Source organism: Gymnoscopelus microlampas (assembly GCF_963454915.1).
Source record: "Gymnoscopelus microlampas genome assembly, chromosome: 5".
In the NCBI taxonomy this organism is placed as follows: Eukaryota; Metazoa; Chordata; class Actinopteri; order Myctophiformes; family Myctophidae; genus Gymnoscopelus; species Gymnoscopelus microlampas.
In genome coordinates this window covers 3,665,807-3,690,138 of record NC_139942.1, presented here as the reverse complement: position 1 = coordinate 3,690,138, position 24,332 = coordinate 3,665,807, and the positions used below count along the sequence as shown (strand labels likewise).

The 24,332-nt window shown below is 41.2% G+C and overlaps 1 protein-coding gene across 2 annotated transcripts in view; it reads right to left on the bottom strand.

Annotated features, from left to right (window-relative positions):
* Positions 1–10,221: 10,221 nt before the first annotated feature.
* LOC311045491 (ceramide synthase 2-like) overlaps positions 10,222–24,332 on the bottom strand; it is a 28,619-nt gene continuing 14,508 nt past the window's right edge. The window contains exons 5-11 of one of the 2 annotated variants that reach the window (XM_084057376.1): positions 20,724–20,781; positions 18,180–18,230; positions 17,367–17,459; positions 16,395–16,523; positions 14,436–14,545; positions 13,030–13,186; positions 10,222–11,906 (exon numbers count right to left, since the gene is read on the bottom strand). In XM_084057376.1, the coding sequence (XP_083913502.1) occupies positions 11,688–11,906; positions 13,030–13,186; positions 14,436–14,545; positions 16,395–16,523; positions 17,367–17,459; positions 18,180–18,230; positions 20,724–20,781 (817 nt within the window). In that variant the 3' untranslated portion in view covers positions 10,222–11,687. The remainder of the gene's footprint in view (positions 11,907–13,029; positions 13,187–14,435; positions 14,546–16,394; positions 16,524–17,366; positions 17,460–18,179; positions 18,231–20,723; positions 20,782–24,332) is intronic. The other variant, XM_084057377.1, reaches the window with a different exon arrangement.

The window sequence follows — 24,332 nt, the reverse complement described above, 5'->3', positions numbered from 1 at the left end:
GAAGTGATTAATGTATGTTTTGTACTAATAATCAAAACCAAATCAAAATCTACAAAAGTAGTAGTAAATAACTAAAGTTTTCACAAAATTGTAGTGGAGTAAAAAGTAAAAAATTTGCCTCTGAGATGTAGTAGAGTAGAAGTAAAATTATTTAAAATTGGAAGTACTCCAATAAAGTAAATAAAAATCACACCCTGTGTGAAGGAAGCGGTGCCTTTAATGAGGTTATTTAATTGGTGTGTGTGTGCGGTTGTGCACTGTGCACATGCACGTGTGCAGTGCTGGCAGGCCCCCTGGGTGCCACACGTGGTCCCTGGTGTGACTATTGTGATGGCAGACCCCTGGAAATGTTGGTGCGGATCGGAGCTGCGGTGCGCCTTGCAGGTCCGCATGTTACGTGTATATGTGTGTGTGTGTGTGTAAGTGTGTGCACGCACGTACAGTCCTGGCTTGCACGTGTGCAGTGGTGGCTTGTGTGTGTGTGCATGTCTTTAAGTGGCGCATGTGTTGCAACGGTGCGGCTCGCAGGTCTGCATTTCACGTGTGTGTGTGTGTGTGTGTGTGTGTGTGTGTGTGTGTGTGTGTGTGTGTGTGTGTGTGTACTGTATGTGTGCGCACGTGTGCAGTGCTGGCTTGTGTGTGTACATGTCTTTAAGTGGCGCATGTGTTGCAACTGTGCGCCTCGCAGGTCTGCATTTTACGTGTATGTGTGTGTGTGTACAGTATGTGTGCGTCTGTGTATGCGTGTGCACGTGTACAGTCCTGGCTTGCTCATGTGCAGTGCTGGCTTGTGTGTGTGCATGTCTTTAAGTGGCGCATGTGTTGCAACGGAGCGCCTCGCAGGTCTGCATGTTGCGCGCATGCGCGCGTGCGCGTGTGTGTGTGTGTGTTTGTGTGCCTTTCTTGAAGTGCCGCATGCGTTGCATCTTTGCCATCCGCAAACATACGGACGGACGGACGGACGGACGACGGACGGACAGACGGACAGACGGACAGACACGGTCAAATGTAGAGCGGCTGGCACCGCTAAAAATACCTCAGAATTGTACTTAAGTACAGTACTTGAGTAAATGTACTCTCCACCACTGATCGATCATACGGCATCTTAGCCTTAGGACCGGACCGAAGGATGGACATAACTGGTTGTTACAGTATTGAACATAGGTAGGATAGGCTTGAACAATAATTGTCTGACTTATTCCAAGTTAAATTAACTGAATGAATAAGTTTGCTACGTTTCTTTTCAACCAGAGCCGTGGCAGAGCAGCAGAGCAGCAGCAATGCATGTTTGTAGAACGGTGTTGTACCGAAAATAGCAGATCTACAAGCTCACGACCCGTCCATCCGTGAGGCTATGTGCAGTTGTAGATCTGATTAGGAACAGCTGCTGTGGGTTTAGAGTAGACCAATAAGACCGCAGAGCTGCTTTTCATAGCCCCGCCTATTAGTTAACCTTATACTCGCTGATAGTTTAATAAAAAAAAAATAATAATATGATATTTCACCAGCGAATAATCAAATATTCGAATACTTTTAGGCTGAATAAGTCGAATGCTAAAAATCACTATTCGTGAATGCCCTAGTGTGTGTGTGTGTGTGTGTGTGTGCGAGCGTGCGTGCGTGCGTGCGTGCGTGCGTGCGTGCGTGCGTGCGCGTGTGTGTTCTCTGCGTGCGTGCGTGCGCGTGTGTGTTCTCTGCATGTCGCCTTGTTTTCAACTTGTTGAAAGCCAGCTGAACTCTGGCACGGGACGGGTGTGTGTGTGTGTGTGTGTGTGTGTGTGTGTGTGAGTGTTTGTATGACGAGCATACATGTGTGTGTCAGACTGCTCCTACCTGCTGCTTCATAGAGCTAGACCTGCACTCGCCTTTCATTGAAAATGAATTACTAGGCGTCATCTGAAATGTCCTTAATCATCCACTTAAAATTAAGAGTGATATTGACTTATTATCGTGCAGTTTTTTAAATAATGCTTAGTTTTTGATGTTGCAACACTTACATATAGAATATGAAATTTGAATGGTAATATCGTATATCGTATCGACGATATCCCTGTTTACGATTGTATCGATATTCCTGTTTACCACTGTTGCCATGTCTGCTTATTATAACGGTATCCTCCTAAACTAATGGCCTAAGTAATTTTTTGAGGAAAATTATATTTTTGCCTAAGTCAGCTCCTCTTGACACTGGCCACCTCTGGTAAAATCACCTAATCTCCTAATTGAAAAGGATCATGCTGTTCCCTCCTCATTTAGTATAATGGCCTACAGTATCTCCCTAGTGTGACTTTTGTTTGGCCTAAGTCACATACATGGTTTTGTGACTAGTCTTGAGTAAATCAGTAAATCATTTGGCCTAAGTCAGGTTTAATCCTATTTAAACGTATTTAAATGTATGTTACATAACTGACAGACAGTGTTATTTTTATGTTAATAGTCATAATTTGTTACACACGTTTTGGGTGAAATGATTAAGAAATATCATATAGTTTTGTTTTGGATCAGTTTTAAAACATTTTTGAAAAACTTTAAAAAAAATTACTTAGGCCAATAGTTTAGGAAGGTGACAATAAGCGATTTTGGGCTTGCTTGAGTAATATAAAAATCATGTTTTACATAAGTCGGCCTCCTGGTGGCGCTATAAAAGGCAGATGTGAAAAATGCAGGGCAAAGGTTTTTCTTTTCGGTGCAGTTATGGGTAAAACGTGAATCGGCCTGTTGTAGCGCCACCATGAGGCTGATTAAAAAAAAAATCTATTGGAATTTCTTCCTCGGCCTAATGGGAATGTGCATGCAATATTTCACAAATCGCACGCTGTGTTCATTACTTGAGGCATTTTGGTCAAAACGGAGCACTCCTGCAAACTTTGGAAGCCAATCTTAGTCAATCAGGATGGAATAAGAGAAATCTGAAAGACCTGTTTCATTTAATGACTATAGAGTACCAATTTGCGTGATGTTTGGACAAAATCTGTCAAAAATTTGTTATGCAAAAATCGGCCTCCTGGTGGCGCTATACCAGGCCCATGTGAAACATTTGGGGCAGAGGTTCTGCTCTGGCATCCAAGGAGTGTGTGGGCACCGTTTCACATCGATCTGGCCAACGGTGCCGGAGAATAGCTGTCCACAGACGGTCACACGGACATGGGGACACAAGAATGGACGGACAGGGTGCAATGAAGCAGCACACAGAGAAAAACTCAATGGCGCCAACCTGGAGAAGGGCCATATATAGTGTAATGTTTCAAAGAGAGAGAACTCTCTGTGTGACCACATTATTAATAGCATATTAAGTACACCTGGTAGGATTTTAAATAGACACCATCTATTTACTGCATTGCCAATATATGCCTTTTTAAAAATCACACCCTGTGTGAAGGAAGCGGTGCCTTTGGGGCGGGCCTTAACTCATTTCAGTTCGTCCCTATTGGCGGTCTGAGTCCACTTACCAAATTTGTACTTGGTAGCATGCTGCAAACTGGAATAATGGCTGTTTAAAGGCCAGCCAATGGGCAGACAGAGGGGGCGGGGCTTAAGTAATTACAGTTCGTCCCTATTGGTGGTTTCAGTCCATGTACAAAATTTGTACTCGGTAGCATGCTGCGAACTTGAGTTATGGCTGTTGAAAGGCCAGCCAGTGGGCAGACAGAGGGGGCGGGGCTTCAGCAATTCGTGCTCGTCCCTATTGGTGGTCTAAGTCCACATACCAAATTTGGACTTGGTGGCATGCTGCAAACTGGAGTTACAGCTGTTTAAAATCCCGTGCTCATCCCGTGCTCAAACGGGCGGACGGACATAACATACGCTGGGGGTCCCTGGACCCCGCTTTGATAACTTCAGCAATTCATGCTCGTCCCTATTGGTGGTCTAAGTCCACATACCAAATTTGCACTTGGTGGCATGCTGCAAACTGGAGTTATAGCTGTTTAAAATCCCGTGCTCATCCCGTGCTCAAACGGGCGGACGGACATAACAGACGCTGGGGGTCCCTGGACCCCGCTTTGATAACTTCAGCAATTCATGCTCGTCCCTATTGGTGGTCTAAGTCCACATACCAAATTTGGACTTGGTGGCATGCTGCAAACTGGAGTTATAGCTGTTTAAAATCCCGTGCTCATCCCGTGCTCAAACGGGCGGACGGACATAACATACGCTGGGGGTCCCTGGACCCCTCTTTGATAACCAGTGGCACGTGTGGTCAATGAGAGGAGAGATGGCATAGGCAATCTCCAAGTGTGTGTGTGTGTGTGTGTGTGTGTGTGTGTGTGTGTGTGTGTGTGTGTGTGTGTGTGTGTGCGTGCGTGCGTGCGTGCGTGCGTGCGTGCGTGCGTGCGTGCGTGCGTGCGTGCGTGCGTGCGTGCGTGCGTGCGTGCGTGCGTGCGTGCGTGCGTGTGTGTGTGTGCGCGTGTGTTTGTATGTGTTGCTTCTTTGCCGTGCTCATCCCGTGCTTATAACATATGCTCATACGGACAAAGTCAAGTGTAGAGCGGTTGGCACCGCTAAAAATCTGTATGAGAACTCAATAAATAGATAGATTAATCAATTAATTAGGAAACAAATAATAGCTCAATTAATCAATAGACCAGAGATGAATCAGTTTGATTTGAAATATGACTTGTGCGTTTACCGTGAAAATTGTGGGAGGAGTACAGTAACACGTAGAACGTTTCCGGTGACTCTAGGAGCAAGAACCATAACAATACCTTGGTTGCCTATTAGGCCTATAGACATACATTTGCAGTGATAAAGTAGACTACTTACTGCTTGGAGGTTGAATGGTTGTCTCTAAAATCCTGTTTTCAATGTCTTCAGGACTGTTCCTCAAGTTATTGGATAGCCTATGCTTCAGGACAATAAGTACATGTAATCACCTCACTCTCTCTTTTTACAGGTAGTACCTCCTTCTCTCTCTCTCTCTCTCTCTCTCTCTCTGTCTCTCTCTCTCTCTCTCTCTCTCTCTCTCTCTCTCTCTCTCTCTCTCTCTCTCTCTCTCTCTCACACACACACACACACACGCACGCACACTCAGCACTCCCCCTTAAAGTAAACATAATGATGCACCAATGATTGACGAACAACAGAACAAGGTCCATGCGTGTGTAGGCCTATAAACCTTATTCTTTTAACTCTAGGTATAAACCCACAGAACAGATTTCCACACACACAATATAAAAACATAGGTTGTGAAACACTGTAACAGAGTAGGCTAACTCATTTTATCATTGTTTTAAATGTTGTATTGTCTGTCTGATTCCCCCTACCTGGCACACATCCATCTCCTGCACTATTATACCAGATAAGTCTTAACAGCTCTCACCTGAGAATCCTACCTTTGACCCTGTATAATGTATTTCACCTACACAGTGTCTTTACCAGCTTCATCACATTATTTTGGATACACATTTCCCGGTGAGACATCGGGCAAGACATTGCTTCCAATTTCACTTTGAAATTGATACCGAAAATATTCCTATTTACTAAAGAGTTGGAGAAATGGGGTAGGGTGACCACCTCCAAACAGGCCCATTGAGGGACAGGTGAACCCGTTTTTGCGGGACACATATACATAATAGTGTGTAGTTCTGCATAGTGTTTATTTTTTATTATATATATATATATATATTTTTTTATGATATTGAATTAAGGACCTCAATGGAAACAAGACCGCAAGGACTTTTTTGGACGGACCTTTTAGACAAAGTGTTTTAACTGTACTTGTGCTGTTTTTACATTTCTGCCTAATAAAATATTCAATCAATCAAAATGGGGGGGGGGGGTCTATACTAATGCATTTTGAGGATTATATTACACAACAACTAGACCGTTTCTCAAATACCAATCATTGTTTATTATATCAAACAACAACTGGAGTGTTTTTCAATACATCACATTGTTACAGATCGCCATAGAATAAAGTACAGAAGTTTCTTGAAGAACATTGTTATTGTTTCTCAAAACAATAACGGCTTTCTCAAAACTGCACACACAAAACTGAAAACCTCACACACAAAATGCTAAACCCTACACTCCCTTTGCAAGATGACTCTTTGCCATCAAATCTCTTAACTGTTCACAAAATGGAACTTGTGTTTTCATTTGGTACACACAGTCATATTTTCAAATGACACACACATATCATTCATTACAGTACACACAACTAAGCATGTGCTGCACACTACCAAGCATTTACAGCACACTGCAGGGCAAAATTGAAAACACAATCATATAAATGGAACACACCATATGAATGACAATGACTCTGGAGAATGAGACATTTCTCCTTTTGTAAAATGACTCAGTGTAGGCCTACTTTTTTCATAGTCAAACATAAAACAAAACACAAATATGCAGCCAAAAATGTTTTATTTCTCTACATGATTTAGGCATCATGCCTCCGGTTCATAGGCCAGAGGGCCTCATCCACATCACAGGCAATGTTCTCCCTGTCCAAGCAGCGTTGGAAGAAACGCCTCGAGTGGCGCATGAAGCCCTGACAGACCTCAACAGTGACTAGGGCTGCAATCGATTTTCACGATTTTTGTATAATGACATTTTTCGATTTTGAATTGAAAAAAAACATATTTTACTAATCAAGACTGATGTGGACACTTGCATTGACTTTATAAGGTTTAAAAAAAACATATTTATTTGCATGAAGAATTCGCCCCGGTGTGTAAGGACCTTACAGTTTTTCACAATTGTTAACACACAAAAAGCGAAAATTCGGCACAATTTTCACAACCTTAACTTCATGTACTAATCGCTCCACCCAATTTGGCACTACTTCGCACTTCCTTATCTGCATTAGACTCTGACTTTCCTTCTTTACACTCTGATGTCAATTACATTATCACCTTGTTGTCCAAACACTACACACAATGTTCAGTTGTTACACACACTTCTCACATAAAATCTCAAAACATCAATCTACAACACACCTTGTTGTCCAAACTACACACAATGTTCAGTTGTTGCACACACTTCTCACATAAAATCTCAAAGCATCAACCTACAACACACAAATAGTCAAATCTTTAAACATTCAGGTCTGGTGAGCAATTTGCACCACCGGGCTGCTCCAGTGCGTGAGTGGTTCCAGAACCACCCACATTTTTCCGTTCTGTACCTTCAACCTTATTCTCCTTTCCTGAATCCCATTGAGGAGTTCTTTTGAGCTTGGAGGTGGAAGGTAAATGAACGGAACCCACAGAGCCGGGTCCCATTGCTCCAAGCCATGGAGGAGGCTTGTGGCGACGTCACTGTTTGGATGTGAATCTTCTGCTATCTCACGATTCGATTCCGATTCTTGCGGTCACGATTCCTATTCTTTTTCGATTTTTTCAAAACAAACGATTCTCGATTAGTAAAATATATTTTTTTCCAATTCAAAATTGAAAAATGTCATTATACAAAAATCGTGAAAATCGATTGCAGCCCTTGTCACTGTTGAGGTCTGTCAGGGCTTCATGCGCCACTCGAGGCTTTCCTCCAACGCTGCTTGGACAGGGAGAACATTGCCTATGATGTGGATGAGGCCCTCTGGCCAGACATGAACCGGAGGCATGATGCCTAAATCATGTAGAGAAATAAAGCATTTTTGGCTGCATATTTGTGTTTTGTTTTATGTTTGACTATGAAAAAAGTGGGCCTACACTGAGTCATTTTACAAAAGGAGAAATGGCTCATTCTCCAGAGTCATTGTCATTCGTATGGTGTGTTCCATTTCTATGATTGTGTTTTCAATTTTGCCCTGCAGTGTGCTGTAAATGTTTGGTAGTGTGCAGCACATGCTTAGTTGTGTGTACTCAATGAATGGTATGTGTGTGTCATTTGAAAATATGGCTGTGTGTACCAAATGAAAACACGAGTTCCATTTTGTGAACAGTTAAAAGATTTGATGGCAAATAGTCATCTTGCAAAGGGAGAGTAGGGTTTAGCATTTTCTGTGTGAGGTTTGCAGTTTGGGTGTGCAGTTTTGAGAAAGCCGTTATTGTTTTGAGAAACGTGTGTTAACAATTGTGAAAAACTGTAACAGTGACTTCGCCACAATAAGCCTCCTCCATGGCCTGGAGCAGTGGGACCGGGCTCTGTGGGTTCCGTTCATTTACCTTCCACATCCAAGCTCAAAATAACTCCTCAATGGGATTCAGGACAGGAGAAGGTCGAAGGTACAGAACGGAAAAATGTGGGTGGTCCTGGAATCACTCACGCACTGGAGCAGCCCGGTGGTGCAAATTGCTCACCAGACCTGAATGTTTAGAGATTTGACTATTTGTGTGTTGTAGGTTGATGCTTTGAGATTTTACGTGAGAAGTGTGTGCAACAACTGAACATTGTGTGTAGTGTTTGGACAACAAGGTGTGTTGTAGATTGATGCTTTGAGATTTTATGTGAGAAGTGTGTGCAACAACTGAACATTGTGTGTAATGTTTGGACAACAAGGTGATAATGTAATTGACATCAGAGTGTAAAGAAGGAAAGTCAGAGTCTAATGCAGATAAGCGAGTGTGAAGTAGTGCCAAATTGGGTTGAGCGATTAGTACATGAAGTTAAGGTTGTGAAAATTGTGCCGAATTTTCGCTTTTTGTGTGTTAACAATTGTGAAAAACTGTAATAATGACTTGTGATAGTCATACAGTTTGGGTAAATCTTCCCATAATTCATGTATTACTTACTGTGCTTCAAGCGCCCTCTGCTGGCAAAACTGGAGTCATTCCTCACTCCCTCCCTTTGGACTCTCTTGGTAACTAATGTTGGTCCTTAACCCATTATCTGTGTCATGTTTAGATGTCTTTGGCTATTCATCTATAATGACACAGATGCGTTCCCGGATTGAATGGGTTAAATGGTTCATGTATTTAAATCACGTGTTGCCAGGTCTGTATTTCCTGGCTGGACAGAGACAGTGCCCATGCCATAATCACCTGGACATTGTATAACATGGACCTTTCTGAGTCCTGTGTACCTGCACCCACTCATCCTAATACTGAGTTTTAAACCATATCCTTGAAACATGATGGTATGAATGGGGCTAAATTGGATTAACATCCTGAAGCACTCAAGTCAAACTTTATTAAGTACAGTTTCTCATGTCGGTCTGAAATATCTTGGAGTTTATACATGTACCGTGGAGCCATGCAAAACCAGAATCTTTTCAAAATAGCAGATCTACAAGCTCACAATGCGTCGCATCGTGACGCATTGTGAGCTTGTAGATCGGCTATTTTCAAATGGCCGAAATGTATAGGACTGCAGTGGGTAATGTATGTTTTGTAATAATAATCAAAATTTACAAAGTAACTAGTAACTAAAGTTTTCAAATAGTTGTAGTGGAGTAAAAGTACAATATTTGCCTCTGAGAAATAGTGGAGTAGAAGTAAAAGTACTGAGATTTGGAAATAAACAGATTTGGAAATTACTCAAGTACTGTCGCATTTAGTTACTTTACACCCCTGTGCAAAACACACCACTCTCCATCGAATCATTTTAATCCAATCATTAGGTTTAATCTCCATGAAACAAAAAACTATATCATGTAAATATGACTAGAATACCGGTTTCTGTACTACAACAAATATAGATAGCTATTGTTACGAGTGTAAAAGTTAGTTTATTCAGGTAGACTACCAACTGACTGACACTTATGACACAATAACATGGGACTGAACAAAGTAGACCTTAACAATATACGACTTATACAAATAAATAATAAACAAATAAACTGTGTTTGAAATCTGGAAGCGAGGGTTGCATTTATATCAGGTATCTAAGTGTGTTTCGACCTACGGAAACGTAGGTCGAACATAGAGCAAAGATAGGCAAACGTACAGCAAAGAAATAGGTGAACAATCAACGTAGGTGAACATTCGGCAAAGAAATAGGTGAACAATCAACATAGGTGAACATTCGGAAAAGAAATAGGTGAGGTACAGTACAAGCTTTGTCGTGACGCTGTTTGATGTACAAGGAAATATCTAGTGTTTTAAGTGTTCAATAGCAGCACTGCTGCATGCAGAATCATACTGGTCCCATAGTAACTCAAAGGTTATTCACACCCATCCTCTGCAAACACGCTTTTTTAACAGTCTGCCCTACTGTATACAGCATTAGCCCATTAAAACCGGGAATGCCTTTATAGTAACCACAATTATGTTATACTTTGGCTATTCAAAAATAGCAGATCTACAAGCTCATAGCGCGGCACCGAGTGCCGTGCTACGAGCTTGTAGATCTGCTATTTTTGAAAAATCGTTAAAGGTTTTTGTAATTTTATATATATATGTATATATATATTATTTTTAAAGCATTTTTAACTCAAATCTTTGCTTCTGGGAGTGGTCCCTGGAACAACATATTTTGAGACGGGGGTCCGCGGACTTATACATATCCTTTTGGGGGGTCCTTGACATGAAAAAAGTTTGAGAACCACTGGTTATAATCTCTTTAGAAGAGATTTTGTAGAATCCCCAGAAGTAAAACAAAATCTATTTAAAACATATGTTTATATTCAAAGATTTGCACACATTTTCCACGATTCTTTCAAAAAAATATCAGATCTACAAGCGGCACTCGATGAGCTTGTATATCTGCTATTTTTGAATAGCCAAAGAAATCTTAAAATGACACAGATGCATTTCCCGGCCTTAATTGAGTTGACATCCAGACAGAGTGATAATGTCACTCGTCTATCATATGTCTCTATGCCTACGGTCAGGGGTGGGATTAGCTAGTGGGGGATCTATGCCTCTGCTTTTGATATACCCCCATGTCCGTTCAAGTTTTATCCCTGTTTCTGATTTTGTTCTCTCTTGATTGTATCACAAATCTAACAAATTTAATACAAACCTTATTAAAATGTGTAAAGATTTGTCAACATTATTGTCAAGATTTGTCCAAATATCATTTTCTTTTTTTTCTTCTTTTTCCTTCTTTTTTTTCTCTATTTGTTTTAACCAAGATAAAACAAATAGTGAAAACAGATCGTAGACCTGCTATTTCCCCCTATTTGTCATACAAAGAAGTAAATTGGGCTTACACCTCCCATGAAGCCTTGAATTCAAGGCTTCATGGAGCCTAATTGATAGAAAATAAGTAATTGTTTTGGTGAACTACTCCTTTAAGTCTTTAAATGTCACCCACTCTGTTTTTTTTTGTTTTCAACAAATTGAACCCTTGAGCACAAGCACACACTGGCACCATGCCCATTTGACTTAAGTAAAAGTAGCAATACCACAATATAAAAAATACTCTGTTACAACTAAAAGCCTTGTGTTCAAAATGTTACTTGAGTGAAAGTACAACAAGTATTGGCATCAAAATGTACTTAAAGGACCAAAAGTAAAAGTACTAAAAATAGCAGATCTACAAGCTCACAGCTCGCGTTGTGAGCTTGTAGATCGGCTATTTTCAAATAGCCTAGGTATAAAATAGGGCTAAAGTGGTTAATGTATGTTTTATAATATAATAATTTATATCTGCAAAGAAACTAAAGTTTTCAAATAATTGTAGTGGAGTAAAAAGTACAACATTTGCCTCTGAGATGTAGTGGAGTAGAAGTAAAAGTATTGAAAATTGGAAACACTCCAGTAAAGTAAAAAAAAATACAGCAAAATTGTACTTAAGCACAGTACTTGAGTACATGTACTTAGTTACTTTACATCACAGTTTAGTTTTCCCAGACAGTGTTCCTACTGAGCTTTCCTCATCCTGTGAGCAGCAGAGGACCGGTGGTTGGCCAGGTTCTGCAGAACACAGCTGGAAGACACCATGGATAGCTTGCAGTTCAGAGACTCTGTCCTCTCCCAGCCGTAGCCTTCGCTCTTGTCTTTCTCCCTTTCTTTGTCTTTGTCCTCCTCCTCCTCCTCTTCCTCTTCGCTCTCTTCGTCGCTGCGTTCGTCCTTGTCCAGCTTGGAGGAAGGAGCGGACAGGAGTAGTGTTATTATGACAGAGTTTATAACAGCTTAAATCAAATGAAATTTTGATTAGAGAATATATAATAGCAATAGGCTCTATGCACAGCAGCCATATTGGGAATGAATTGGGCCCCTTCCTTACTTCCTTCACAGATGTTACCAATGATACTAATTATGGCTCTGTTCCATTTAGTGTGGCATAGTGGTTGTCTTATTTGCAAGGACCCCCATAACTCTGAGAGTGTACAAATGGAACCAAATGGACCCTTACGGGTCCATTTGGTTCCATTTGTACACTCTCAGAGTTACACACCCACCATAAGGGGCCATTTGGGAACCAAAATGGAGTGTTTCTAGTGAGCCAACATGCACAATATCAGCACTCTGACCAGAATGGAACAGAGCCTTCATTAGTATCATTGGTAACACCTGTGAAGGAAGTAAGAAGAGGCCCAATTTCTTTCCGATATGGCTGCTGTGCATATAGACCCTATTGAGCATTATAAACCAAGTACAATTTTGACTTTACAGGAGTATTTCCAATTTTCAATACTTTTACTTCTACTCCACGACATTTTAGAGGCAAATATTGTACTTTTACTCCACTACAATTATTTTAAAGCTTTAGTTACTAGTTACTTTGTATATTTTGATCATTACCTATATACATTTCGGCCATTTGAAAATAGCCTAGGTATAAAATAGGGCTAAAGTGGTTAATGCATGTTTTATAATGTAATCATTTATATCTGCAAAGTAACTAATAAAGTAAAGTTTCCAAATAATTGTAGTGGAGTAAAGGTACAATATTTGCCTCTGAGATGTAGTGGAGTAGAAGTAAAAGTATAGACAATTGGAAATACTCCAGTAAAATAAAAGTACCTCAAAATTGTACTTAAGTGCAGTACTTAGTAGTTACTTAGTACTTAGTAGTAAATGTACTTAGTTACATTACACCACTGCTTATTACTGTATAGCTCAACAGTGTGTCACTCGGGTGGAGGCCCCAGGTTCAAACCGGGGTAGGACTTGAAAGTTACAGATTGTACCTTTAAATGGAACATTAAAATCTTTTATGAGGTGTTGCCATTAGCGCATGTTTGACATGAACCCTCACCTTGCCTAAGAAGATAAATTTGTAGGCCATCCGTAAGATGAGGCCGGCCCAGAAGACGTGGAGCGCTTGGAGCACCATCAGCAGAACGTTGAAGAAGTAGTAACCAGGGAACGGTTGAAAGATCTCCATAGACGAAAACAGAGTGGTCTTCAAGATCCTATAAAACATCACATAAACACAGTGATTGCTATGATCAGGGCAGGAATTTCAGGGAGGCCACAAAGGCCATGGCCGCCGTTGCCCCTCAGTTTGACCTTGTGCCCCTCAAAGAAAATGGCATGCGCCGAGGCCACAGTGGCCTTAATGCCCCAGCTGACTGCACCACTTTCTCCTCTGTCTCTTTCTTCTCAATATGTAGACACCAGAGTGTCTGTCTTGTCATGTAGACATCAGTGTCTTTTGTTGAGATTCTGAATTATTATCTCCCCCGAGTCATCTTTGAACCAATCCAGTAACTTTGATTGGTGCAGGGCTGATCATGGATCAGATTGTACATACCATAATTGATTTATTTCACTGCAGATAGTCTACATATTACATTTAAAATAAATAATCCTTAACCCTTAAATTCAATTAATTATTTCAATGGACTAAAATCTTGTTTTATTTGATGGCCTTCCTGCCCCCTTTGTGCCCTCACAAAATGGCCAAGTGGCCTTGCCCCTAAAATGATTAAATTCCAGGCCTAGTTATGATTCTATAAAACATCACATAAACAAGTCAACAACAACCCTATTTGCCATCACTGGAGGCTAGTTTTTTTTTTTATTAAGACACCATTAGCCAATGGTAAAAGAGTCCTGAACATTCAAATGTCAGTAGCAAATGTAACACACTCAATCATTCTAATCAGAAACAAGCTAGAGGGGTGAGACTACTTCTGCACATGCTCAGTAGGGTCCCCGCTTTGCGTAAAGAAAGGGTAGAATGATCATTTCATCTCATTTCCTTCTACTGTCTAAAGTTAAGATGACAGCTAATTTAAATAGATGAATTGTATCAGTATGTTATTGGTCACAAATTAACGCCAGCAGCCTACAGTATGCTAATCTAGGTGTTTCTATCTAGAATATGGGATTTCATCGTGGCTGCCCGATCGGGAGCAATTGTAACACAGTGACCTGGGTCAATTGTAATATTATACCTACAAAAGATGACTAGCATAGTTCAAGTATTCTGTGAATTATGAAGGAAAATGTATATAGTGTTACTTTTGACCCCAGTCTCCCCACAAGCACGCGCACACACACACACACGCACGCACACACACACACAGGCGCACACGCACGCACGCACACGCACACGCACACGCACACGCACACGCACACGCACACAGCACGTAACATTCATAAAACTAGTGTCAGTAAAACAAAATGGACGTGAACAGACAAGAGACAGCATCTTACACGGCGGGGAAGATCACCAGGCGGGTGAGCAGGAAGACCACGGTGAAGATGACGAACATGTTGTCACACAGCTTCCTCCATCCCGTACCGTAGTTGAACATCTTGGCCGACTGGAATGACAACGAGGATCATAATGTCACACCTCTGACCTCACAATAGTGACAACATTGGTTCTCAAACATCTTCAAACTCATGTACCACGGGAAACCACCAAAAGAAAAGGGGGACTTGAGATTTGAGATGTTCAGCAAGCATGCTGCTGCTGGGAATATCAGACCAGAGAAACTACCCCCGACTACAGCAGCTGCAGCGCAACATTCTCTCCGGGCATATCTCCAAACCAGAGACTGGCTACAAAGTCCATCACTGGATGTCCTCGACTACGGGTGGAAACTGAGAGGAGAAGGCTATGCACCAGTCCCTACCACAGACCCCATTGCCCCAGACTATCTACTGAAATTCATCAGCTGCAACTGTGAGGGAGACTGTAGTACACGCAGGTGCTGCTGTAAAAAGCAGGGGGTCAAGTGTATATCTGCTTGTGGCAAGTGTAATGGAGAATGCAAGAACATCAACCAGGCAGACGAGAAAAGGAGTGAGGAAGATAAGGAGTTGGCTGAGTAAGACTAACACCAGGTTGTATCAATACTGCACATTTCTTACTTTACATTTTTCTTGCAATATGTAATAATAATATGTTCTTATGGAAAATGAGTTGTTTTTTGTATTCAAAACTAATGGTTGGAATAGATTCAGCACCCCTGAAAACCCCTAGTTAGACACCTCACAAGTTAATTTTAGACTTTTCAATGTTTTCACCCAAGCCCTCAGGGCTCCTTAGTTCCCACATGCAGACAGTGTATCCAACTGAGCATGTGCACAGTAGGTGTACACTCTTATCAAGTGTTTAGCAATATTTTCTTAATTTATTTTTCAGAATAGAAGGAATTCAACAACACCCCAATCCCCTACCATTTATTATACACTGTGCTGTACATTACAGCTTAACAATAACCAATATACCAATATTAGATGGAGAGGGAGACATTTTTACACATAAATAATGGTTGGAATAGATTCAGCACCCCTGAAAACCCCTAGTTAGACACCTCACAAGTTCATTTTTTCCCCCCCATATTTTTCACCCAAGCCCTCTGGGCTTTGATTGGCTCTCCAGGATTGTCCACGAGGATTTGGGTTTGCATTAATTGAGAGGTGATTCTGGACATATAAGAACACATTGGTGAAGAAAGCTATTCGTAGTACATTTTTTCACAGATGGTCCAAACATCTTGCTAAAATCCTCTAACTAATGAGGCTTCTTTGGTGTATCCCTTTTAGCATGGTTGTGTTACTGTACTGCTATACTGTCTTCAAACTGTGAATTCTGCCGTACTGTCTTCTTTGTTTAAAATAAGCGTTAAATAGCTCTATATTCTGATAGTAATCATTGCTATAGAGTGTTTGTTCAGTAACAGGAGTCTCCATGTCGCTCCAGCTCTTTATTAAACAGAAAATGCATGTTTTGGTCGGAATACCAATTGTATCCAATCAGGAGAGTGATACATATTAAACAAGGAAGTGATGACACAAAGAAATGAGCAGACAAATTGGAACTGGAACACTATAAAAATGAAGCTGATAAATAGGTACTCTCTCCTTATTGGCTGAAATTGTGTTACCTACCTGAAAATGTATTTTCTGTTTATTAAAGAGCTGGAGAGACAGACCCTGCTGTTTGATTTGGAGCACACACTGCAGTTACACAAAAGAGCCACTAGATGGCAGAAGTATACTTTTTAACAGCTTGAGTTTCCTCGCCAGCAAAAAGCCACCAGGATTAGAAATTAAGATTTGTATATATGCTCTTTTCTTTTTTTGGTTTTCTTTTCTTTTGAAGCTTTTGTGTGATTTATACATTTGAAGATCTAAAATAGTGTGTATGTGTGTGTGTGTTACCTCTAGCACAATGTCAGAGGAGTCGTGCAGTAACATAACCAGGGTTCCAACACGGATGTAGTTGGCACAGTAGGAGAAGCTGAGCAGGAAGATGGTGGCGATGTGGTGGATCACCTGCTCCTTAAAATCCTGATGGAAAACAAACAAAACAACATATTTAGTCGACTAAAACTATGGCCAAAAATGTCCGTCGACTACCTTTTCCACCGACGAAAACAAAACAAAAACTGAATAAAAACGAAGCTGTAATGGCTACAACTATGACTAAATACAAGGACAATTTTGCCAACAAATAAAAGCTAGACTAAATGTTAGGGACTAGAGGAGAAGAGATCCAGTAGATCTAAGACAATAAGTAATTTTATCAATGGTTGGTGTCGCACTCTGAAAATAGGCGATCTACAAGCTTATAGATCGCCAACTAGACTAAAAGTAAAACATTTCAGATGACTAAAATATGACTAAAACTAAATGGCTATGAGTAAAACTAAATCAAAATTTTGCTTTCAAGATGAATGCGGCATATTTCACATATCATTGCTATGTCAGGGCATTTTTTACCCTGCTTAGAAGAGACGATTTGGTCTAAATTTAGTCACAATGGTAAAAAAAATCGGATGGCCCGGTCTGCGGACAAATTAAAGTTTAAATGTGTCTGCCTCGTGTTGGTTGTGAGGTTCTTAAGCCTAAATGATACTCCGTAAAACAATCGTGTTGCTGTTTTCACTTCTTAAAAGTTACATTTGTGGAATTTATGGAATTTATTTACATTTATTGTATTCATGAAATTCTTTTGAAAAATGTTTTTAATGTATGAAATGAAAAAAAAAAGAAACGAAAAGGGTGGAAATGTCCTCACAACCCACACAAATGTGTCCGCGACCCACAAATTGGTTTGGGAACCAGTGGCCTATTGTATATCAAACCGGTGGTCCTTGAAGTGAAAAAGGTAGAGGGTGTGTCTCTTCATACCTTCCTCCTGATGTCCTTGTAGATGCGCAGCAGCAGAGACGTGTAGAAACCCAGCTCTAGCATGTAGTACCAGTAATGGACTCTCTCCATCGGCTGTAGGGAGATGAAAGACATTCATTAACACATTGGTTCTCAAAGTGGGGTCCGGGGACCCCCAGGGGTTCTTGAGGGGGTTCCAGGTTGTCCCCAGCTAAATGTTGGACAGGAACCAAATGGACCCTTATGGGTCTGTAACTCTGAGAGTGTACAAATGGAACCAAACGGACCCTAACGGGTCCGTTTGGTTCCATTTGTACACTCTCAGAGTTAAATTAACATTGATTTTACCATATAAATTGGGTCCCAGCGGTATAAATGCCATTAAATGTCCGTAGCCTAATGCATGTCAATTTGGGGGTCCTTGACATGAAAAAGTTTGAGAACCACTGCATTAACCCATGCGTGTGTGTGTGTGTGTGTCTGCATGGGTTCTCAAACTTTTCAGCCCGCGACCCCAAAATGATGCGCCCATTGACGCGACCCCACCTAACCCTCGAGGTAATTTATGCACATAAACTTGCACATTCGGTGTGCATTTGTAATGTATTAAAATGGTAAAATGTACTATTTGTAATCATTTTTAGAGTATATTTCATCCATTCTGTTAATTTTTTTTTTTTTTTTTTTATGAGCCAAAATTATTTCGCGACCCCACTGTCAGTGTCTTGGGGTCGCGACCCCAACTTTGGGAACCCCTGGCGTACAGGAGGTAAACAGTTTGTAAAGTGATAACATGTGAGAATGAGGAAGCAGAATGATCCGCCATGTTCCGACCTGTAGTGGATAGTGCCTCCAGCATTCCTTGGGGTCCCAGAACCATGGTCTCTACAGAGGGGCAGAAACGATTCTTTCTGTTATAGGATTCACATGATATATACATGATAACAACACAGTAACACAACGTGTAAACCTTGTCTAAAACCGTTATTTTTCAGGGTATAAAAATTTTCAGGGTATAAAAAGTTGGCTGTGTTCCAATGGTTCCAATGGAGTTACTATTTAAGCTCTCGTTAATACATTTCATTGGTTCAATATTTATAAAACTACTGTCACTTTCACTCTTTTAAAAATAGCACAAATAGCAGATCTACAAGCTCACGAGCTGGGGGGTGGCAGTGGCTCAGGGGTAGAGTGGCCCGTAGAGCTGCCGGATGGTGAACCGCGAGGATCCCAGTTCGGTCCCGGGCTCCCCCCAGAGTTAGTGTCGAAGTGTCCTTGAGCAAGACGCTGAACCCCTAATAGGCTCTATGCACAGCAGCCATATGGTGTTACCAATGATACTAATGAAGGCTCTGTTCCATTCTTGGTCAGGGTGCTGATATTGAGCATGTTGTTTCACTAGAAACACTCCAATTTGGTTCCCAAATGGCCCCTTATGGTGGGTGTGTAACTCTGAGAGTGTACAAATGGAACCAAATGGACCCGTAAGGGTCCATTTGGTTCCATTTGTACACTCTCACAGTTATGGGGGTCCTTGAAAATAAGACAACCGCTGTGCTACACTAAATGGAACAGAGCCTTAATTAGTATTATTGGTAACACCTGTGAAGGAAGTAAGGAAGGGGCCCAATTAATTCCCAATATGGCTGCTGTGCATAGAGCCTATTGCTCCCGATGAGCAGGTTGGTGCCTTGCATGGTTTCCTCCGCCATCGGAGTGTGAATGTGTGTGTAATCTCTCAAGAACAGATTCTGCTCTGCGTTAGAATCTGTCGGTAGCCGTGTTGACAACCCGTGCACATTGGTTTCAAGTGGGTGTGCCTTCAGATCAGGAAGCAGGCCACGCTTTACCCAATCAAATGTAGTCGGCGGGATTCACGTGTCCGTCCGCCCTTCCCCCCTCAAAACTAGCCGAAACTAATTTAACAATAGCGTCCGGAGCAGACAAAACCACGGAAAGATATTCACATTTTAACTTACTCTTTCATCATAGAAACAAGTGGGCTTATAACCAAAACCATCCATGTTCTCTGGGAGAAGTGGCGTTAGTGTTCCGTGTAGAAATATTGTTAGTGGGAATGAAAACATAGTCGCACCAACCGGAAGTGATGCGCTGAAGGCAGACATGAAACCCCGGTTTCCGTGCGCACTGGTGTTACGTTTGCTTCCTGCCAGACCCAACAGACAATATAACAAACAGCAGAGGTCGCTGTTTTTCATTTTCAGTTGGGTCTGGTTACGCGAGACTAATGTGTGTGTGAATGGGTGAATGTAATGCACAATCTGTGTAAAAGCGCTTTGGATAAAAGCGCTACATAAATGCACCATTTACAATGCCAGGCCGGGTTGCCTACCCAGGGCCCACAAACATGAAATTCAGTCATAGCCAATCGGAACGTGCACTAATTGACATATTGATAGCTTCGTACAATGAAAGAACAGCAGATCTACAAGCTCGAGCTTGAATCGATCGCGTTAATCGATGCGTCCCCATGTGCGCACACTGATGGAGAGATAGAGCTGTCGTGACATGTATCCAGTATCGACTGGTTTGTCTCGTTTCCCTGTGGCTGTCTAACCAACCTGATAACACCTTAACCCTTTATGACCGGGAACGCATCTGTGTAACCACTTTAACCATTATTTTATACTTTGGCAGCTACTCAAAAATAGCAGATCTACAAGCTCATAGCGCGGCACCGAGTGCCGCGCTATGAGCTTGTAGATCTGCTATTTTTGAAAAATCTTGAAAATGTGTGCAAATCTTTGAATATATATATTTTTTCAAAGCGAACATTTGTAACTCAAATCTTTGCTTCTGGGGGATTTTACAAATGTCTTCCAAATCCAAACTTATGCTGCTATAACATCAGTGGTTCTCAAACTTTTTCATGTCAAGGACCCCCAAAATTATACGTATTTGGCCGCGGACCTCCATCTCAAAATATGTTGTTCCAGGGACCCCCAGAATATAAAACATATATTTATATATTCAAAGATTTGCACCCATTTTCACGGATTTTCAAAAATAGCCAAAGAAATGTAACAATGAGACACGGATGCGTTCCCGGTCTTAATGGGTTAAGGCATGGCAAGCAGCATGGCTATACTTGGAAATGAACTATAATATCGTGGACTGTGAACTATAATATCGTTATTGTCGGGTGCAAACCTAATTTGTCACAAACTGTTACTTCTCAGGGTTCAAAAGAAAGAAACAGCAGATCTACAAGATCAAAACGCGTCGCATCGGGACACGTTTTCAGCTTGTAGATATGACGACGTGGGGCATTCATTTACGGGGAGAAAAAGTTAGTTAAAATATGGAGGTTCTGCCCGAGAGCAACAATATAATAAATGTATTTGAATGAAAACTTACATCTATCAAGCACGCCAGCCCAGCCAGGAAAGCAGTGATGTAGAAGAGAAATCTCCAGCTGTATGAGGGGCAAAGCATACTTATAGACACCATTTTGCACGTTCAAATAAAAGTACTTTTCAGTGGTGGAAGAAGTACTCATATGTTGTTGCTTTTTGTTTTGTTTGATACTTAATATCACTATAAGGCCTGTATTAAAAAACAAGTATTGAGTAAATGTACAAAACTATTGTCATCAATTACTGTGCCAAACTAAAAGTACTCAAAGTTGTCGAGTTGACGAGATTGAAATCTCGAGATTGAAATCTCGAGATTGAAATTTTGTCAAGCAAGACTTCCGGTGGGACGCATTCAAGACAATCACGTTGCATAGTGTTCTGTCACTAACGTCAGATCTCTCTCTCTCTCTCAAAAAAAAAGGGACAAAAATACGCGATCTAGCACGAGGCCTATTGGCACAGGTTTTTAGCTGTTTTTTAACTCCACCCGGGATGGAGTTATGAAAAATCCCCTTTAAGTGGTTAATGCAAGTGTTGTATTAATAATCTAAATCTGCAAAGTAGCAACTAAAGCGGTCAAATACTTGTAGTGGAGTAAAAAACACAATAGGCAAATATTATTTGCCTCTGAGATGTAGTGGAGTAGAAGTATCAAAAAAATGGAAATACCCAAGTAAAGTAAATGTACCTCAAAACTGCACTTAAGTACAGTAGGTACTTTCCACCACTGCATATTTGTAGCCACCAATTAAGCACGTTAAAAGTCCTTGAAACTTAACACCCTGAAATAATTAACGACGCAGGAAAAGAAAAAAAAAGGTACCTACAGTAACAGGAAGTGCATTTTTTTGTGACGTTAGCATTTGATGGAGGCTCATTACAAATGTTTTTTTTAATGGGTTTTTCCCATTGGTTTTTACAGTTGGCATCAAAGAAGGAATACTTGTCGCATTGAGGAAATGAACCGAGTTCAACCAGGAAATGTGCGTAGACGTGTTTTAATGATATTGGCCGGGTTTCCCAAACAGCTTCGTAGAGATGCTTCGTAGAGATGCTGCGCAGGTCCTACGACGGGTCTAACGTGTGTCGTCACAGGCGTTAGCAGGCACGTAGATTTCAGGTCATGCCCTCAGCAGCCACGTAGATTTCAGGTCATGCGCAGCCTACTCAGTTTGCGTAAGCGCCTCCTACACAGCAAACCTACGCTCCCTCATTAGTAGCAGGTGGTTGTAACCTGGCAACGTGCCATCTAAACTGGCTTCACGAGACACCATAGTCGTAGGTTCTCCAGTGCACGGAGTTACGTGTGTGCTAAAACTACATTCTGCCATCAGCATGCACGCAGCCTACCCCCCAGCCACGCCCCCGAGAAACGTAGCCTCGAGTGCTGTTCAACGCAGCAGTTTGTAACGAGCGCCCTGGGCCGCTTGTAACACCCATCGTAGCGAAATAGATCTATGAAAAGACCGAGACACACACACACACACACACACACACACACACACACACACACACACACACACACACACACACACACACACACACACACACACACACACACACACACACACACACGTGTATGTGTATATATATATATATATTACGGCCGGGCTGGTGCGTAACGTGCCCCAAAAAAAAACAGACATACAAGCTGTCAACGCACTGCGACATGCCGTGTCGATAGCTTGCAGATCTGTTCTTTTGGGTAGGGCGAGCGGCTGCAGTGCTTCGTCCTCTATGCATGAACCCGAAGTTTACAAATCGTACTCTCACGGATGATCCGATCATCTAATAAAAATATTAAGCATATGCCAAGTTAACTAAAGTTATATAAATGATGCTGAGCTAAATATGTTTCCTTAATTTCGAAGTTTTATAGTTAAACGTTATGATGAAAGTGCAGTTCCTCTCACAAAGTGACAGCTGTGAATGGTTAAAAAATCTTTTGAAAATAGCAGATCTACAAGCTCACAACGCCTCATAAGCTTGTAGATGTAATTTAATGCATATAAATATATTATTCAAACGTTGTATTTACAGTGGACTGCTTCAGGACACAATTGGCTCTGTCACCGACAGCATTTTTATCGGATCATGCTATAATTTATCAACGCCGGGTTCATAAATATGTAGTGGAAGCAGTGAGTTGGGATCGAACCCGAAGTTCCCACTCGCCAGCCAACGCGTTACCAGTCATGCCAATAAGACTGAGCCCGATAGTTAGGTCTTTTGCACGCCACTTCTCGCTAATTTGAGTGTGGGGGCTACCTAACAGCCGCTCGCCCCAAAATAACAGATCTGCAAGTTATATCAACACGGCATGGCGCAGTGTGTTTGTTGTATGTATGTCTGTTTTTTTGGGGAGGCGTCGCCCGTTACGCGCCGTTATATATATATCTATACTGTATATCTATATATATCTGTATCTATATATATAGATATATAGATATATATATATATTCCTAAACTTTCCTAAAGTAAATTCCCCCCATTGGTGCTAAAAGCTGTCAATCATGCAGGGGGACGCCCCCTCTATCCTCTGAAATTTTTTGAACGGCGAACAATGGCCGCCGTGTTCATTTAAGATCATTGAAATGTCACCTTAAAATACATTTTAATACATTACAGAATGTACCTAAACAAATGTAAGTGTCCAATACATATAAAGGTAGTTTAGATAAAGGTGCGACTTTATCTGTGTATATTTGCAAAATTCTGTATATATATATATATGTATGCAAAGGGTGTTTATACTATAGTAGGGCAGCACTACGTAGTTGACGTAGGCTTACGTCCAGGAGCTCTTTACGTGCATGCTGCCTCCGGAGTGTAGTTTTAGCACAGACGTTAACACCGTGCGCTTGAGAACCTGCGGCAATGCTGTCTCCAGAAGCCAGTTTAGACGGCACGTTGGGTACACACAGCTGATACTAACGAAGATAGGGCGCAGCGGGGTTGCTACTGCGCAGCTGCACGCAGCTTCTAGGCTACGCATGAGCTTTAAATTCGTTTGGGAAACCCGGCCATTGTCTGTCGGGTGGAAACCTCATATGTCCAAAATTGTTAGGCTACTTTTCAGGATTCAAATTCAAAAGCATCAAAAAGTAGCAGATCTACGCGTTTCGAGCTTGTCTATCTGCTACTATCTTGTCTAAGTAGCTACTATCTGCTACTTTTTGATGCTTTTGTGTGACGCTGTTGCAGTGGTGTAAAATAACTAAGTACATTTACTCAAGTACTGTACTTAAGTACAATTTTGAGGTATTTGTACTTTACTTGAGTATTTCCAATTTCCAATACTTTTACTTCTACTCCATTACATCTCAGAGGCAAATATTGCACTTTGCAGATATAAATTATGATATTATATAACATGCATTAACCACTTTAGCTTTTATTTTATACCTTGGCTATTTGAAATTAGCAGATCTACAAGCTCACAACGCGCCGCATCGCGACGCGTTGTGAGCTTGTAGATCGGCTATTTTCAAACATTTTAGTACTTTTACTTTTGGTACTTTAAGTGCATTTTGATGCCAATACTTTTGTACTTTTACTCAAGTGCATCTTGAATTCTGGACTTGTACTTGTAACAGAGTATTTCTATAAT